At 42.3% G+C, this 18,144-nt stretch overlaps 1 protein-coding gene across 4 annotated transcripts in view; it reads right to left on the bottom strand.

The window, feature by feature from the left end:
* The window catches only part of PDZD2 (PDZ domain containing 2), a 467,120-nt gene that overhangs the window by 103,929 nt on the left and 345,047 nt on the right, over nucleotides 1-18,144 (bottom strand). For 3 of the 4 annotated variants that reach the window (XM_068251259.1, XM_068251260.1, XM_068251262.1), the window contains 3 exons: nucleotides 14,535-14,646; nucleotides 8,039-8,184; nucleotides 1,277-1,396 (listed from right to left, as the gene is read on the bottom strand). In XM_068251259.1, the coding sequence (XP_068107360.1) occupies nucleotides 1,277-1,396; nucleotides 8,039-8,184; nucleotides 14,535-14,646 (378 nt within the window). The remainder of the gene's footprint in view (nucleotides 1-1,276; nucleotides 1,397-8,038; nucleotides 8,185-14,534; nucleotides 14,647-18,144) is intronic. The other variant, XM_068251261.1, reaches the window with a different exon arrangement.

Raw genomic sequence — 18,144 nt, 5'->3', positions numbered from 1 at the left:
AATTGGCAATGACGAGAGCTCCACTCGTCCTGCCCTGAGCCCCTGCGGGTTCGTAGCTATCGCTATGCTACTCTGATAAGGCATGTTAACTTTGATAAGGCATGCTATTTGTCTTAGTGAATCAATCCCTATCTCTGCTTCCATGAAAGCAGGAAGCAGACACACTACAGATTTATTGCAGGATTTGTATTAGCTGTAACAAAAAAATGTTTATCTAACAGGCCGGTTTCACACTGCTAGCTGACGTTAATAAAGCAGTAAGGTGTGATGAACGCATCGCTAAAAATAGCCTTCGGGGATTACCGTGGCAATGCGCGGTAATCCCCCTTCTGGCCGCAAGCCACGCAGGAACTAAGGCTCTCTAGCACTCACTTCCTGTGGCCAAAATTCGAACTGCGTAGAAGTTTGTTGAAAAGATACACTTCCGCACATGGGCGCCACAACGCAAACGCCAAAAACATAAAAAAGCAGTGTCGCCATAGACTTACATGACTTCCGGTTCGCTTCGGCAAAACAGGGTAATGCAACGTGCCAGTGCGAAAGGTGCCTAAAGATTACGATGCTGTTGCTTTTCTTTTAGAGCAGAGAGGAAGTTCTGAGTTCAGGTCCACTTTAAGATGACAATGATGCCCCCTCTATACTCCTAGCAGATGTCCTCTAATCCATCCCACATGATAGGGTTGCCCCATGAAGTGTTTCATTCAGTGGAATGAAGAATGGGAGAGGTGTATGAGGGAGACGAGATGTTTTGGCCACCTTGTTCTCATCAGTAGAGTAATACAACCTCCTGCAAGGCCCATGTGTTTCCCCGATCCACCATTCCACAGCTCCTTCCAGCTGCCTCACATTTTCAGTTCCGAACAATAACAGAAGCAGATATATCGTTATTTTCATTCTCAGAGATTTACTTCCTAAAACATTACCAGGCCCGATCGGCCCTAATCTTTTCCTCCCTGGGCCGAAAACCACAGCTTTTAAGAACTTCTCGAGAAATAGAGGTCGCGCTATGGTCATAAATAATGCCGGTGTAAATTTTAAAGGCCGAGGTTTTGGAAGGTTCTCGGTGAAAGTGTCATGGTCATTAAGCAGCCAGGAGTTATGGGTTGAGTAGAGCAGGCTTGGGGTAGTCTCCACTCGGAGGAGAACTTACAGAATATGGAGCACAGGGGAAGTTATAAATTACGGGGGCTGGAGGACTGGATTTCAGCTTTGAAGTTCTTCCTAACTCCATTAGTGAACTTCTAGAGAGTATCCCGTTGCCGTAGAAGGAACATACCTTTCCCTGGCCTTTCATCAAGACTATATTGGAGATGATGGAAGGCTGAGCGAGCCTCCATGGTGATTCCACCTGCACGGTGCTCAGAGATCTGGCCGTCTTCTTCACAATGGCATATTCCTGTACAGAGAACATTAAAGAGGGACTGTAACCAAAACAACATAATGAATAAAATGGATTATTGTTTCACAATAATAATTTATAAATCAGGGGTGTAACTAGAAATGAATGGGGCCCCCTATCTCCACCCCCCCCCCACCCCTCTTGTCTACAAAACTTTGTATGTTTCATTATCAGTGGCAGATGCAGTCATTAGAACTGTGCAGAGAGCAGAAAGCTGTTTCTCTCCATGCAAAAACTCCTCAAGCATCACTACAGGACACATAACTTGGAGGAGGGGTAGAACAGCACTGTACACAATACCCTGCTGTACACTGAATAGGGTCTGTCTACAAATCTTTGTCTGCAAAACCTTGTATGATTCCATATCAGTGACTGAGCAGATGCAGTCATTAGAACAATTGTGCAGAGTGCAGAAAGTTTTTTCTCCCCTTGCCCTTAGTTGTCAGTCTCTCAGGACGGGGCCCCCTTTGGCTTCTGGGCCCCCCTGCAGCTGCATCCCTTGCAGGGTCTATTGTTACGCCCCTGTTATAAATTATTTAGTCAGCGTTTACCTATTGTAAAAACTTTCCTCACCCAGAAATGAATCACAGGCGGCAACATCTTTAGTACTGGCAAGTAATCTCTGCGGAATGTTCATTCAGGCTGGATCCACACTATAAGCGCTTTTGTGAGCGCTTGTGATTGCTGACCACTTTTTTTCCCCATTCACTTTGAATCATGGTAAAAATCACGTCAAATATTTATTTTATGTAGTTTATGTGATTTTAATGAAAGTGAATGGGAAAAAGCCCTCAGCAATCACAAGCGCTCACAAAGCGCTTCTAGTGTGGATCCAGCCTTCCTGAAAGTTCTAAAGCCGGTAGATAAACATAACTGGTCTCCCAGAATTCTCTTTTGGTAAGCTGAGGTTAAGAGAGGACAAAGAAGGTGGACCCCATGACACGCTCTAGGCCCCAGGCACCTGCCTAGATTGCCTGATGGATGATACTGCTCTGGTGGGAGAATAATACACAGCTTAGTATAGGCCTCAGTGGGAGGGAGAGGCTGTATACCAATGCACAGCAGTATATAGATATAGGAAGCCTTTCTGATGCTGAAGCCAAGAAAATGACCATAAAATTGGGAGTCTTCAATCATTTACTGCATTCTACTATATGGCACTGCGGTGCCTCTAATGGGGGACTATTATATTTAAGTACGTGATGCACAGTAAAAATGGTATTTAATTAGGTCTCAGAAATAAACAATGAGTTATGTTCCAAAATACCATTTAGATTTGCCTCTTGTACAGCAAGAGCTGCTGCCTCCAACCGATTTCTGTACCGCCAATCAATTAAAGCCATTTCTGGGTGGAGCTTTTACTTAAAGGGTGACTTCCTTTAACCTCCTTAGCGGTAATCCCGACTCAGGCTCGGGACGGAAATCCGCAGCTCAGAGCGGTAACTCCGAGTGAGTTATATGCAAGGGCTGCTGCAGACCTCTATGTAGTACTTTTTTTTTCTTGCTTTTAAGGTCTGAAGGCTCGTTCACACTAAGGGCATTTTTGCCCTTTTCTTCCAGCGCAAGTGATTTTCAAAATCGCCCGCAAAACGCAGATGCAATGAATCTCTATGAGAAGGTTCATATCAGCACGTAGCACCCGCAAGGCGGTGCCTGTACCATTTTTGGGGCGTTTTTATTATAAGGGAAGGTACAGGAAGCGTGATAAACGCTCACAAAAACGCTTTATGCGGCGATTGTGTTTGCGTTTTTTAGAATAAATGCATTGGGCCTGATTCACAAAGCGGTGCAAACTGTTTGCACGCCAGTGAAAAGCCCTTTATCACGCCTAAAGTCAGTTTAGGCGTGATAAGTAGAAACTCGTGCAAAATTCCCGCGCGCACAGCGCGATGCGCCCATTAAACCATGTGGGCCCTGCGCGTGGAATTGCGCGCGGGACTTTGCGTGCGATAACCAGCACAAAGCGGTGCTAACTCAGCATTGCAAAGGTTATCAATTAGGGGGAGGGGGGAGTTTTTGTTTTTAAATTTTAGGCGTGATTTTTGATTTTAGGTGTGAATGAGGCCTAAAAGCTTGTGAAAAAAATTGCATGGCTTTTAGACCCTAAATCTGGAAATAATCATAACGCCAGGGAGGTTAAGGCATATTTCCCAGTGCGACGTTAAAGTCGCACGTTAGAAAATGTTTTAATGCAGACTAACGCACAGCAATACTAACTCTGTGCGACATTCACAGTGCACACGTTGCGTGCAACATGTAGCAATATTTAGAAAGTGCTGCATGCTGTGCGTTTAGCAATAAATCTGCTGCGTTAGTTGTGTTGCACATGCTCAGTAATGTTTTTTTTTTTTATGTAACGCATGCGCCGTTTTCGTTCCATCACTGTGCGACAAAAACGGCGCACCAAACGCAGGGCTAAAGAATGTACTATAACGTCCAAGTTAGTCTTTCAATGCGTTGCATTAGGGGCACGTTATGCGACCTTAACGTCGCATCTAACGCAACGTCCCACTGTGAAAGAGGCCTAAAGGGAACCTGAGGTGAGCGAGACATATGGAGGCTGACATTTTTATTTACTTTTAAACAATGCACATTGCTGCTGATCCTCTGCCTTTGACACTTTTACCCATAGACCGTAAAGACCCTAGGCTAAAAGTATTAGAGACAGAGGGTCAGCGGGACAGCCAGACAATTTGTATCATTTAAAAAGAAATGGATATGTCAGCCTCCATATCTCTTTCACTTCAGGTGTCCTTTAAGGGGAGTGGAGGAGGGGGAGGGCAGACATCGGGCAGAGGAATGCAGATGAAGCATGAGCAGCCTTTGTACTCCTCTCGCTTCAAGTTTCATGGAAGGTCAGGATACCCAGAGAGCTCACAGTGACCCAGAACCACTTGGAAAGTAGAAGCGGCTAAAAGAGACCAAAAAAGCCCTCCTACTAAAAAAATATAGCTTTACCTTCTTAAAACAGAAGGTATTTGCAATAATTCAGCTGTAAAGGACAACTGAAGTGTGAGGTATATGGAGGCTGCCATATTTTTTCCTTTTAACAAATACCAGTTGCCTGGCTATCCTGCTGGTCCTCTGCTTCTAATACATTTAGCCTTAGACCCTGAACAAGCATGCAGCAATATCTAATGTTTCTGACAGGATTAGCTGCATGCTTGTTTCTGGTGTTATTCAGACACTACTGCAGACAAGTAGATCAGCAGGGCTGCCAGGCAACTGGTATTGTTTAAAAGCAAATAAATATGGCAGCCTCCATTTTCATCTTCTTACAGTGATCCTTTAAAGCTGAATTATCGCAATTAACTTCTGTTGTAGGAATGCAACATTATATGGAAGGTCAGTAAATCTAATCCTGCAAATGCTCAGTCATGACAAACATGTCAAGTCCCACAACATGCTATCAATAGGAACAGTTGTAAGAGCTGCTACAGTGTACAAAATATAAATGATGAAGGTGATGTAACAAAAGGCGTATCTATAGATAAGACATAATGCTAAATAGAAGAATTATGAGTTATCTATTCACTTTCCAGTGATACACTTGCCCAGTAAGCATATGAGAGGCGTGTTTAGCACAGGCATGGGCAAACTCGGCCCTCCAGCTGTTACAGAACTACAAGTCCCACAATGCATTTGCCTTTATGAGTCATAACTGTGGCTGTCAGACTCCTGCAATGCATCGTGGGACTTGTAGTTGCTTAACAGCTGGAGGGCCAAGTTTGCCCATGCCTGGTTTAGCATCTGTCATGTTTTATAAAAGAACCAAAAATCATGTGACAAAATCGGTGACTTACACAGACAGGATGAGAAGGTTGGATGCAGACAACAACCAAAAAGCAAAAACAAAGAAATGAGATGACGTTAATTTGTGATAGTGACACAACATTGAAAGGGAAGGGTAGAGAGGTCTTATTATTGCAACAACAAAAACAGGCTAAACGTATATTAACAAAAACAAGCAAATATAACACTCTGCATGCAGAGTGCATGTAACAACTAAATAGCATTAACAGTAGGACAATCCAAACTATTTCCAACACAACATTATTCCAGTTGTATGTGGTCCGGTGCCAGTCATGGAGAGAATATGAAGGCATAACAATTAAAGTTGTTTAGGTGAAACTAGTATTTTCATTGGCTCCTGACTGTTTACTGTGAGCCAATCACAGGGCCATAACTACAAATTAATGACCCCGCCCCCAAAATGTTCACACCCCTTCCCATGCCTCCCACTGGTGACCCTTCCAGCCTGGGGGCCCATTTCACAAGGGTCAAAAAACAAGTGTGGCCATCAGGATCTTCACATCCATAACAAGTGTAACCACAAAACACCCGATGTGAAGGATAACCCCCTGTATTGGAGGGAGTGAAGTAATAGTTGAGGCCCCCTTTAGAGCTCTGGGCCCCCCTGTAGTTGCAGGGTCTGCTCCCCATTAGTTACGTCACTGCTGGGAGGGCAGGGTTACATACATATACATACATATATTATATATATATAAATACATATAATATATATATATATATATATATATATATATATATATATATATATATATATATATATATATATATAGGAAGTGTTTCTGGTGCAGATGCCAGGAACACTACCATTAAAGAGAGTATCCTATATAATTTACTGCATTCCACTATATGTCACTACAGGGCCTCTTTAAAGAGACACTGAAGCGAGACTAAATCTCGCTTCAGCTCTCATATATAGCAGGGGCACGTGTGCCCCTGCTAAAACGCCGCTATCCCGCGGCTAAACGAGGGTCCCTGACCCCCCAACCCACCCCCCGCAAAAGTTGGTCGCAAAGGTTGGTCGTAGAATATGCTTCCTAGAGGCAGGGCTAACGGCTGCAGCCCTGCCTCTCAGCGCATCTATCAGACGCGAATCGCCGCCTCTCCCCCGCCCCTCTCAGTGAAGGAAGACTGAGAGGGGCGGGGGAGAAGCGGAGATACGCGCTGACAGACGCGCGTGGGGCAGGGCTGCGGCGGTTAGCCCTGCCCCAATGCGGAAGCGCTCCCCCGCATTACGGAGGGGATTTGGGGGGACAGGGACCCCTGTTAAGCTGCGGGATAGCAGCGTTTTAGCAGGGGCACACGTGCCCCTGCTATATATGAGGTCTGAAGCGAGATCTATTCTCGCTTCAGACTCTCTTTAACCACTTCAGCCTTCAGTTATTTTCACTTTATGCATCCAAGCAATGTTCACCTCTCATTCATTAGCCTGTAACTTTATCACTACTTATCACAATGAACTGATCTATATCTTGTTTTTTTCCACCACCAATTAGGCTTTCTTTGGGTGGTACATTTTGCTAAGATCCACTTTACTGTAAATGCATTTTAACAGGAAGAATAAGAAAAAAATGGAAAAAATTCATTATTTCTCAGTTTTCAGCTATTATAGTTTTAAAATAATACATGCCTCCATAATTAAAACTCATGTATTGTATTTGCCCATTTGTCCCGGTTATTACACCATTTAAATTATGTCCCTATCACAATGTATGGCGACAATATTTTATTTGGAAATAAAGATGCATTTTTTCCGTTTTGCATCCATCACTATTTACAGGTTTAAAATAAAAAAAAATAGAAAAATTTCATCTTCACATTGATATTTAAAGTTTAGACCCTTAGGTAAATATTTACATGGTTTTTTTTTAATTATTATTTTATTGTAATTTTTTTTATTTTTTATATTAAACATTTTATTTGGGTATTTTTGGGAGGGTGGGATGTAAACAGGAATTTTTTTCTGTAAATGTGTTGATTTTTATTTTATTTTACATTTAGTTGTAGTTTTACTTTTTGGCCACAAGATGGCAGCCATGAGTTTGTTTACATGACGTCACTCTAAGCGTAAGATGTACGCTTAGAAGGAAGCATGGGGACGCTAGAGCCAGAAAAAGTGAAGCTTCCGAGAAAAGCTGTTGCTATATCTGTGGGGGAGAGGAATCAGTGATCGGGCTCCATAGCCCGATTCACTGATTGCCTGGCTAACGAACCGCGGGGCGGGAGCGCGCGGATGCGCACATGGCCTCCTGGATGTAGCTAGTACGTCCGGGAGGCGAAAGTAGTTAAAGACAATCCAGCTCAGTGGCGTAGCTAGAGATTATGGGGCCCCATAGCAAACCTTTAATGGGGGATCTAGATATAGGCACTCTTGAGCAAAGCGGCCTGCCCCTACCCTATGGATAGGAGTTCTTTAAGCAGCTTACATTCTCAATAAATCTACACTGCTTATAATCTATGGACACTGAGCTAAAGTGAGGGAGGAGGAACACAAGAAAATTCATAGTAAATCCATCAAGTACCACCTTTGCTCCAGGGCCCCACCGCAGATGCTATCGCTGCTATGGCTATTGCTACGCCACGGATACAGCTGTGAATCCAGACTCATTCAGCATTAGGGACTCCAAATGTATGTCAGCTTTAAGCAGGCGTGTGCAGATTGGAACTGGACCAATCAAGTGCTGCAGCTGATGGATTTAATTGGTTCATGTCCAAGCTGCATACATTTGAATACAATTAGCACCCCATTGGCCATCCCTATTCAGTACCGCATTGTGAAATAACTGTAGGCAGCTACGTGAGCGTAGAGCCAGAATGCTGGTGCCCAACCTGTCGGGATCCGGTGGAGTCCAGCTGTTGCGGCAGCGAATGTTTCCGGCCCCCGCGCAGTATTTTGTCTCCTCTGTCCATATACGCGTCTCCATTAACCACGGCCAACTCATCGTCTTCACCCACCGATTCCAGACGGCTGCTTCCTGCAAAGCACAGCTCATTATTATTATTATCACTATTACGGGGTGATATTTTGTAAAATCACATTCTTGACTCAATGAAGCTTCAAAAGTAACATTCATTACAGGTCTGCTGCTAGAAGCTAAACAATCATTCTTAAAGGACCACTATCGCAAAAAAAATAAGAGACACTGAAGCGAAAAAAAAAATGATATAATGAATTGTGTAGTACAGATAATTTCTAGAACATTGGTAGCAAAAAAAATACTCATTTTTATTTTCAATTTTACAGCTTTTTTTTATAACAATGCATCATTCTCTAATACTTGCAGTTTACACATTACTCAGCATTCTAAATGTTTTTACAGAACAGGCAGCGAACTTTTGACCTGTCCTGAACTGTTCTCTGCAAAAGAATAAAAACAATACAGTTGAGATAAAAACCATCAGAAGTCAGAGCTCTCTGGGACTTTAAAAATCATAGAGCTCAATGGATATTTGCCTATATAACAACTGGAGTTTCTTAACTCTTCCTGTATTGGATACAAATATTAGACTTATGTCTCTGCTGCTAATGTTTTATTTCTTAGCTGTACTACACAACCAATTTATTATATCATAATTTATTTTTTCGCTTCAGTGTCTCTTTAAAACACTTGTAAACATATATAAATAAGAAGTACCGGTATGTTTTTTCCGGAGTAAAATGAGCCATTAATTACTTTTCTCCTATGTTGCTGTCACTTACAGTAGGTAGTAAAAATCTGACAGAACTGACAGATTTTGGACGGGTGGATCGCTCAAGCTCACTCTTATCAAGCGAACGACAGTCTGTACACACGCCCGATTTAGCGGGCGAACGACGGAACGTTCAAACGACCCGTCGTTCGCGGAAATCTGACGTGTGTATGGGCCTTTACTCTCTAGTCCTGCTAATGAATTGCCTGGGAGAAAGGGGCGTTGCCGTCATTCCTTTTTAACTCTGTAGCCTTTTTATCAACTCAGAGATGAATAAATAGTGTTATCTAGGATTTTGTAGAGTGAAGTAACTTATTTTCACATGCTCTGGTTGGTAGTGGTTAAAACATGGTTGTGATTTGAAATAGCCCAGCTTTCTTTGAGATTAGGGATAACCATATCTGAATTTTCTACCCATATACCCACCACACCTTCCCAAACTTGTTAGAATGATTCTAAATCTGATAGGTCAGTTTATATAAAGGAAGAGCTAAGTGCACCAAAATGTTCCCATACCCCCACTTGGGTACTAACTTGAGTTTCCATTTAATAATACAATTTTTTCCTACCATAACACAAAAGGATTCTTATCAGCAGTCTTACTTGCCTGCCACAAGAGATATCTTCCAGAATACCAAGCATACATGCTTTAAATGTTAGAGTCCCAGGGAGGAGCAGAATATCGCATAGGAAGTGTACCACTTACTTCCAGTAACCATTTCCTTTTAGAGATTTAACAACACTATTACCTTAAACTGCAGTATAGTAAAATAACCACAAGATGTCACTGTATGTAAAAGGTGGTGTTGATCTGAATGGTATGGTTATTTCCTGTATTCGCTGTATTCTCTCTATTCTAAGTAAGCTGCATTTCCTGATAGAGGTGTATGATGCATCTCTGCACGTTTTCCTTCAGTAAAGAGTTCTAACTTGTTACACTGGATGCCTTACTGTGTGTACAGAACACTAAGCTGCTTCTTCATTTCCAAGGGACTAAAGCATTTATATTAGTTTGGTATTTTAACCACTGCACATCCAGACCTTGTTTCCCACTTATGGACAAGAGCAGTTTTGACAGTTTAGCTATGTCCTTATTTAATCAGCAATAACTTTATCCCTACTTATGACGCAGAAATGAAATATATATTGTTTTTTTTTCAAAACAAACTAGGCTTTCATTGTATGCCATACTTTCCCTCAAACAATTTTGTTTTCTATGAATTTTAATGGTAAAACAAAAAAAAATAGAAAACACACATTTCTCAGTTTTACCAATTCCAGTTTAAAAATAAAAAATGTTACTGTAGATAAAAAACACAAATGTTTGGCTATTCTTACCACTTATCACAACACTTAGATTATGTTCTGGTCACAATTTATGGTGAAGATATTGGATTCTGAAATAATGCTACAGAATGTATTTTTCACTATGAAATGAGAAAATAAAAGTATTTTTAATGGTAAAAATCAATCTCAGCTCAGGAAACATATATTCCCATTCACCAATTAGTGCTGCATCAGATAGTGCCAGAAATGTGCACAGGAGCAATGCCCAATCCTGCACAGCATTGCTTCTGCTACAAGACGCATATCTACTGACTCGTGGCTTAGATGAAGTCACAGAGGACGTAGATATACTGTAGTGGTGGATATAGTGGTGAATTGCTCTTTTGCCCCCCTCCCCCCCCCCCCCCCCCCTCCTTCATGTCTGAGAAGGTCAACCCCTTCCTGTCCAGACATCTCTCCAAAGCCTAGTACACACAATGCATTTTCCCGTCAGATCGACCCAATACATTTCCTACTGATCCGATCAATAACATAATCAAATTTGGGTGGATATCAATAGGAAATCAATTGGATTATCAATCAGCAGCAGTTTGGACCTCTACACACAATACAACTTCCTATCAGAACAAACCCTTTTGCGTCTTGGAATTTGTTATACATTTTGTCTGCATTATTATGTGCCCTATCTTTGTTTCTTACAGAGCCACAGAATATGTTAGCCCTTTAGAAATTAATAATAAAAATCTGTCGATCTGACAGAAAATTGCATCGTGTGTACTAGGCATGAGAGTGACAGAAACATTAACAAATGAAATATTTGTTGTAGAGAAAGGCGGAGTTAAAATCCAGGACTACATTTTATTGCTGCCCCTGAGACTTCTAGTTTTCAGCAGAAAGTTATAAAACTCCATGAAGGTCACAGAGACAGGAAGTAAGGGACCCTTTTTTCCGATGAGTACACTAGCAACAATATCTCCCTCCCCTCAACCCCATAATAATTTTATAAAGAGAGTCCAGATTCCCCACCACTCTTCTTTAAACTTAAATACATTTCCTAAAAAAATGGAGATAGGACAGAGCGGTTCAGATTTGTGAGCTTTAAGCATTCTAAATCATTACCCTATATGTGATATTTAATATAATTTTTATATAGAGTAACCTATATGTAAATCCAGCACAGCACATAAAAAATAGAAAAGGAAACGGTAATGGTAGGCACTATAATGAAGACTCTATGAACTTTTGTACCAATCAACGCGGTACAAAAATGTTTAGAATAAACCCAAGCAAATTTTTCCAACCTGCCTAATCGCATTTTCAAACAATCAAAGCCCCAGAACTGATTGGAAGTACAAATCCACTTCTAGTGGGGCAGAAAATGATTAAATCTGAGTAAATCTGATAGGGGCCGGCGGCAGGGAACGGCGGACAGTTGGAGGACGGCGTGGGATATTACAGCTGCAGGGGGCCGGTAGAAGCCCCAGGTAAGTGTCTGCTTTTATTTTAAACCACCCCCCCAAAGAACCCATTTACGGGTAGGAACACACTAGGCAGAATCGCGTATGTGTTTTCCATAGAATATAGTGGAAAACATTTCTTTGTTGCAGCTGATACATATCCTGCAATAAATCTGCAGTGTCCACTTCCTGCTTTCATGGAAGCAAGCACATTGTTAACATCCTGTGTTTACCAATTAGCTGCTCCACCATGGCAGAGGAGATTCCTCAGCTGACACAGCAGAGAGATTAAATTAGAGATTACACAGCTGAGAGATCAAATTCAACACAGCTGAGAGATCAAATTTAGACAGACTAAACGCAGTTCAGCTAAAACTATTACTTTAGTGTGACACCTACTAATCTACAGGACCCACCATACTAATGTATACAGCAATGCACATCTTAAAGTGAACCAAGCTCTATTTTTTTTTTTTTTTTTTTTTTTAGCACCCAGGGCATCTCAATAGCATACTAAAAAGCAAGGCAAAAAATGTGGCTCATTACTTAGAAAATATTTAATGTTACCTCTTCTTTTTACATTTAAAAGTTTAGCTGAGGCTTTTTACTGTGCTTTAAAGACTTTAGAGGTCACAGATGCCAACTCCACACATCCGCTATGGATAAATAACGGGCAGCTAGAAGGGGAGGGGGGGGGGACCCATGGCAGCTCCTATAGCTATTAGAAACCAGAGAAAAAAGTGAAGAAAGTAGGGATGGTTCTCTTTAATCTAAGCCTTAGCTGAAGGACAGAGGGAGACTGATCATTTGGCAGCTCCTGGTTTATGGTCTCTAATAAACTCATCACTAATCAGCCAGCAGTGCCTCTCAGTTGTATAGAATCTGCTCACTGGCCGCATGTATGCCATCCATTTATGCTAAGACATTCGAAGCTCTATTTCATCATTTTACAGGGCTGCAGACCATCTCCTAGTTAAGGAAGGAGACATTTTTCCTGGTGTAACATGACAATGTAATCACCGGCTTGTGTAATATACCTGGTGGGAAGGCTTTTATGCCTGTAGGAAATATGGGACTCTCTAAATAAGGGTGAAGGTTTTATTTGGAAACAAAAGTCTTCCTTTTCGCTGACATTAGGAGACGTTTTCCAGTTTTACGCGCTTGTTGGGGGAAGGTGTTCGGCTTTCATTCTTTGATTCGTGAACTATAAAATATCTCCATGACATGACTAACGCCTTGAAATGAATCTTTTTCCATTTCCATCTTCTTAACAAGTAACCTGCAGGCAACCCGCTAAAAATAAGTGGAATGAAATATAGGTGATGTGTGAAACTTCCAATAAATGTGTAATCTGTCCAGGCTGTGCTATGGCCCAGATGGTTCTAGGCCACCCCGCCAAAACCAGCTCCCTGACCTCAAATTCCTTTGCTGCACTGAACATAAAGGCAAAGGTCAGGGACACGCCCCTAGATTGTTGGCTGGACTGATAAGAGCACCACTTTGGTCTTCTACTGTAATTAAGGGGTCCCGTACACCTGAATTTGACTTTATTTGATCAGTTTGAGGGTGAATTGAGTGGATGGAAAGAGAAGGACGAAAGGAGGGACAGGGGAGGATGAAGGAATGGAAAAGTAAGGATTAGAGGTGGTAAGGGGCAGAAAAGGAGGGAAAGAGGAGAGGAGGAAAAGAAGAGGGAAAGGTAAGAAAGACAGGAGGGATATGGGAAGACGAGAGGTGGTAAGGGGGAGGAAGAGAGGAGGGAAAGGGGAAGAAGAGAGGAGGAAAAGGAGAAAAAGAAGAGGGAACGGTAAGAAAGACAGGAGGGATATGGGAAGACGAGAGGTGGTAAGGGGGAGGAAGAGAGGAGGCAAAAGGAGAGAGAGGAGGGATAGGTAAGAAAGAGAGGAGGGAACAGGGAGATGAGAGGAGGTAAGGGGGAGGAAGAGAGGAGGGAATATAGAAAGGGGGGGGGGGGTAAAGGGACCATGACAGAAGAGAAAAAAGAGAAAGAGAGGGGAGGAAGAGAGGAAAGAAAAGGGATGAAGAGAGGAGGGGAGAAAGGGTGGAAGTGAGGAGAGGAAAGGGAGAATAGAGGGAAAAGGGTAGGAAGAGAGGATCAGGAAAATAAAAGGGGGAAGGGAGGAAAAGAAGAGGGGGAAGGGAGGAAGACAGGAGGGGGAGGCAGAGAGGAGAGGGAGGAAGGAGATGGCTGGACGAGAAGAGGGGGAATGGAGGAAGAGAAGAGGAGGAAGAGAAGAGAGGGAAGGGAGGAAGAGATGGGGGGGCAGTGGGAAAGGAGAGGAAGACACTGAAAAAGGAAGGGAGAGAGGAGGGAGAAGGGAGGAAAAAAGGAAGAAAGAGAGGGGAGGAAGAGAGGAAAGAAATGGGATGAAGTGAAGAGGGGAGAAAGGGGTGGAAGTGAGGAGAGGGGAGGGAGAGTAGTGGCAAAAGGGTAGGAAGAGAGTATCAGGAAGAGAAAAGGGGGAAGGGAGGAAAAGAAGAGGGGGGAGGGAGGAAAAGAAGAGGGGGAAGAGAAGAGAGGGAAGGGGGGAAGAGAAGAGAGGGAAGGGAGGAAGAGAAGAGGAGGAAGAGAAGAGAGGGAAGGGAGGAAGAGAAGAGGAGGAAGAGAAGAGAGGGAAGGGAGGAAGAGAAGAGGAGGAAGAGAAGAGAGGGAAGAGAGGAAGAGAAGAGGGAAAAAGAGATGGGGGAGAAAGGTGGGAAAGGGGAGGAAGAGACACTGAAAAAGGAAGAAAGGAAGAGAGGGAAGGAAGGAAAAAGGGAGGAGTGAGGAGAAAGGAAGGGAGGAGGGGGAAGCTGGGAAGGGGGAAGCTGGGAAGAGAGGAGGAAGGAAGAGATGAGAGGGAAGGGAGTCCCATCATCACACTGGGTACCTTGTGAGCGGCTTCTATACTTCAGGAGGCTGTTCCCGGATGTTGGACTTCGGCAGATACTTTTGGATTCATCTGCTGATGTTTTCTCTTGAAAGTTGTCACTTTCTGTCACCTTAAAGAGAGGAGGATATTCGGTTTATATATCATTTTATTTGTGTAATTGTTGACGCTCAAACAATTGTCTGTCTGTGTTGATCAATAAGCAAATGAGTGCCTACATGATGGACAAGAACTCGCTACAGGTGGTGGCCATATTCCAATCACCACAGGTTCACTTTAAGTCTCTATCTCTGGTGACTGAGCAGGTCTCAGAAAAGTGGTTAATGGGATTTCCAGCACTGCAGAGTCACACACATAAAATGTCAGCCTGCGCGTGAAATACGGCTCAGTGAGAAATATATACATTTTTCCACTTTAACAGCACGAGTAGGAAATTGTGTTTTATAGGTCTGCTGCTGGATTTCACAGGCTGCTCTGATGGCTTCTCGGGCTGAGACATATGGCCATACATTCAGAGGAAGGTTATTAGTCGATGAGACAAGAGTTTCCACTTGCAGGACTCCAGATTGTCAAGTGCTTGTCTGTTTATTAGCCTGAAAAATAACACTGGTAACAACGCCGCGGCTCCTGTCCGCTAAATATACAAAATGAGGGCTCCATTGTGCGAATACGTATTGTGGGGGTGCCGCCGCATCAGCAGGGCACTGGGGGAAGCCGCAAATAGTACAATATCGGTAATTAAAATGACCAATATTTTACTATATAATACAGTAAACCTAACCCATAACCCTCCGATGTTGGTGCCTAACCTTAACACTCCCCCCCACGTAATGCCTAATCCTAAATACCGGTAGTTGTACACGATCGGATACGATTGTCTACAAGCATTAAATTCATCCTGCCTGATAGCTGAAATATAACACAGGGGAATAATGTAATGTTATAAAAAAAAACACTATATAATTGAAAATAAAAATGTGAGACTATTTTCTTTGCTTCTAATATTCTAGTAATTATCCCTACTACACAACCAATTCATTATATCATAATTTTCCCCTAAATTGGCCCTAGACTACGATACAAACACTACACGATACATACTGTACATAGACATAAGACTATTGTAGGGATTAGATTGTGAGCCCCTCTGAGGGACAGTTAGTGATAAGAATATATACTCTGTACAGCGCTGCGGAAGATGTCAACTCTATATAAATACTAAATAATAATAATAAAAATGGGTACAGGAACAAATGTGATTGCGACTGCAGGCCTGAGTTATACAGCACAAATATAAGAATTCTACAGAAATCTCCTTAAATGCCAAAGATAATAAAGTAGAACAAATGATTGTGAAATCTGGTTTAGGACAAGAGCTTAATCTGCATAATATAAAGCTCTTCCGGATTTACAGACACATCTGCTACCTGGTTATACTCTGAAATCAAAGCAGCTCTGCCGCTGTGGAGTACAGAAAAATATCCACCGAGACTGGAGGAATAATTACATAATTATTGTTAATGGACCACTAACGCCAAAAAGTAGGCAGTTCAAATCTGACAGAACCGACAGGTTTTGGGCCAGTCCATCTCCTCATGGGGGATTCTCAGAGTTTTCTTTTCTTCTGTTTTTAACAGCATTTCCTGAACATCAGTTGCAAAGTCTAACTGACATAATAGTGTGCAAGTGAATAGGGAGGCTGTCTGGTATCTTACTATTTTGGCAGTTAAACTGCTGTTCAAAACAAAGAAAACCCTGAGAATCCCCCATAAGGAGATGGACTGGCCCAAAACCCGTCAGTTCTGTCAGATTTTAACTGCCTACTTTTTCGCGATAGTGGTCCTTTAAGGAGCACATTAGCCAACAGCCATTACTAACAGACATCTCACTCATAGGCGCCCAATGAAACTATAAGTATACCTTTGAAATCTTTAGACACTCCTTCAAATCTCACCGTTTCCGACAAGCATTCACTCTACCTTAGGCCAATGATGGGCAAACTTGGCACTCCAGCTGTTAAGGAGCTACAAGTCCCACAATGCCTTTGCCTTTATGAATCATGACTGTGGCTGTCAGCCTCTTGCAATGCATTGTGGTAGTTGTGGTTCCTTAACAGCTGGAGAGCCAAGTTTGCCTATCACTGCTTTAGGCCATTCCCCTTTGACCTCTGGCCAAACTGTACTCCTTACCATATAAACTAAAAACACACTGCCTCTAGGTATGATTATTGTTTACTACCCCACCTCTTGCCACCGCCCCCCCCCCCCAGTCATTCCTTTAGACTGCATGCTTGCAAGGGCAGGGCAGGGCAGGGCAGGGCAGGGCAGGGCAGGGCAGGGCTCCCCCCCCCCCCCCCCCCATGTCTTGGAATTGATCGATTTTTTGGTTGTTATCAATGGGAAATAGATTGCATTATCGATCGGGAGCAGTTTGGAGATCTACACACGATGCAACTTCCTATCAGAATGAGCTCTCACTCTTTTGTGTCTTGCAATTTGTTATATATTTTATTCATCATGTTACCTTTGTCATGGTTATTGTCAACTCTGTGTTTTTTCTACTGTTGTACACCAATGTCTGGATTATTTTGTTTCTTACTTTGTATGGCAGCATATGTTGGTGCTTTATAAATCAATAATGATAAATGGCACATGAAGCTCCTATTATACAACAGATAATGTAAGGAGTAATTTCCTTTACTGATGGGATAAAACTCTGATATAATCTTCAATAAAATGTGTTTTCCTACTTGTATTACCCATACAGTTACCATATTTGCTTTTTGCACAAGTGATATTGTCTATTTACAAATTACAGGTTCCCAAAGTACAGTTTATCTGCTTTAAAAGCTGCCATTGCAATTTATTGCATAGCTACTGTATTTATATATTAAAATCTACAGTGGTTTGCTAAAGTTTTCGGCCCCCTTGAAGTTTTCCACATTTTGTCATAAAACTGCCACAAACATGAATCAATTTTATTGGAAATCCATGTGAAAGACCAATGTGAACGAAAATCATACATGATTCCAAACATTAAAAAACAGAAAAAAACTGCAAAGTGGGGTGTGCGTAACTTTTCAGCCCCTGAGTCAATACTTTGAAGGACCACCTTTTGCTGCAATTACAGCTGCCAGTCTTTTAGGGTATGTCTCTACCAGCTTTGCACATCTAGAGACTGAAATCCTTGCCCATTCTTCTTTGTAAAACAACTCCAACTCAGTCAGATTAGATGGACAGCGTTTGTGAATAATAGCAGTTTTCAGATCTTGCCACAGATTCTCAATTGGATTTAGATCTGGACTTTGACTGGGCCATTCTAACTTCTCATAGAAGTGTATGGAAAAAAAGTTAAGAAAAACGAGTGCAAGATAAAAGAATCAAGTGGAAAAATGATCGAGCGGAGAAAACGTATTGTGTGTATCCAGCATTGGAGGCAGAGTCTCTATACTCCTAAATGCTGAGTATCATACCACTTTATATTTTGTGATGATTGGTCATATAATGGAGGCAGAAGGTATAGGAGGCCGCAGTCTGGGTTGTGTCACTTATACACTTGGCAGTATGGCTCCAAGGGGAATGAATTCTCTCTCCTTTCTTTGGGTGCAGTG

Source organism: Hyperolius riggenbachi, chromosome 1 (genome assembly GCF_040937935.1).
Source record: "Hyperolius riggenbachi isolate aHypRig1 chromosome 1, aHypRig1.pri, whole genome shotgun sequence".
Lineage (NCBI taxonomy): Eukaryota > Metazoa > Chordata > Amphibia > Anura > Hyperoliidae > Hyperolius > Hyperolius riggenbachi.
Note: the sequence above shows the minus strand (reverse complement) of the source record. Positions and strands in the feature narration are given on the sequence as shown.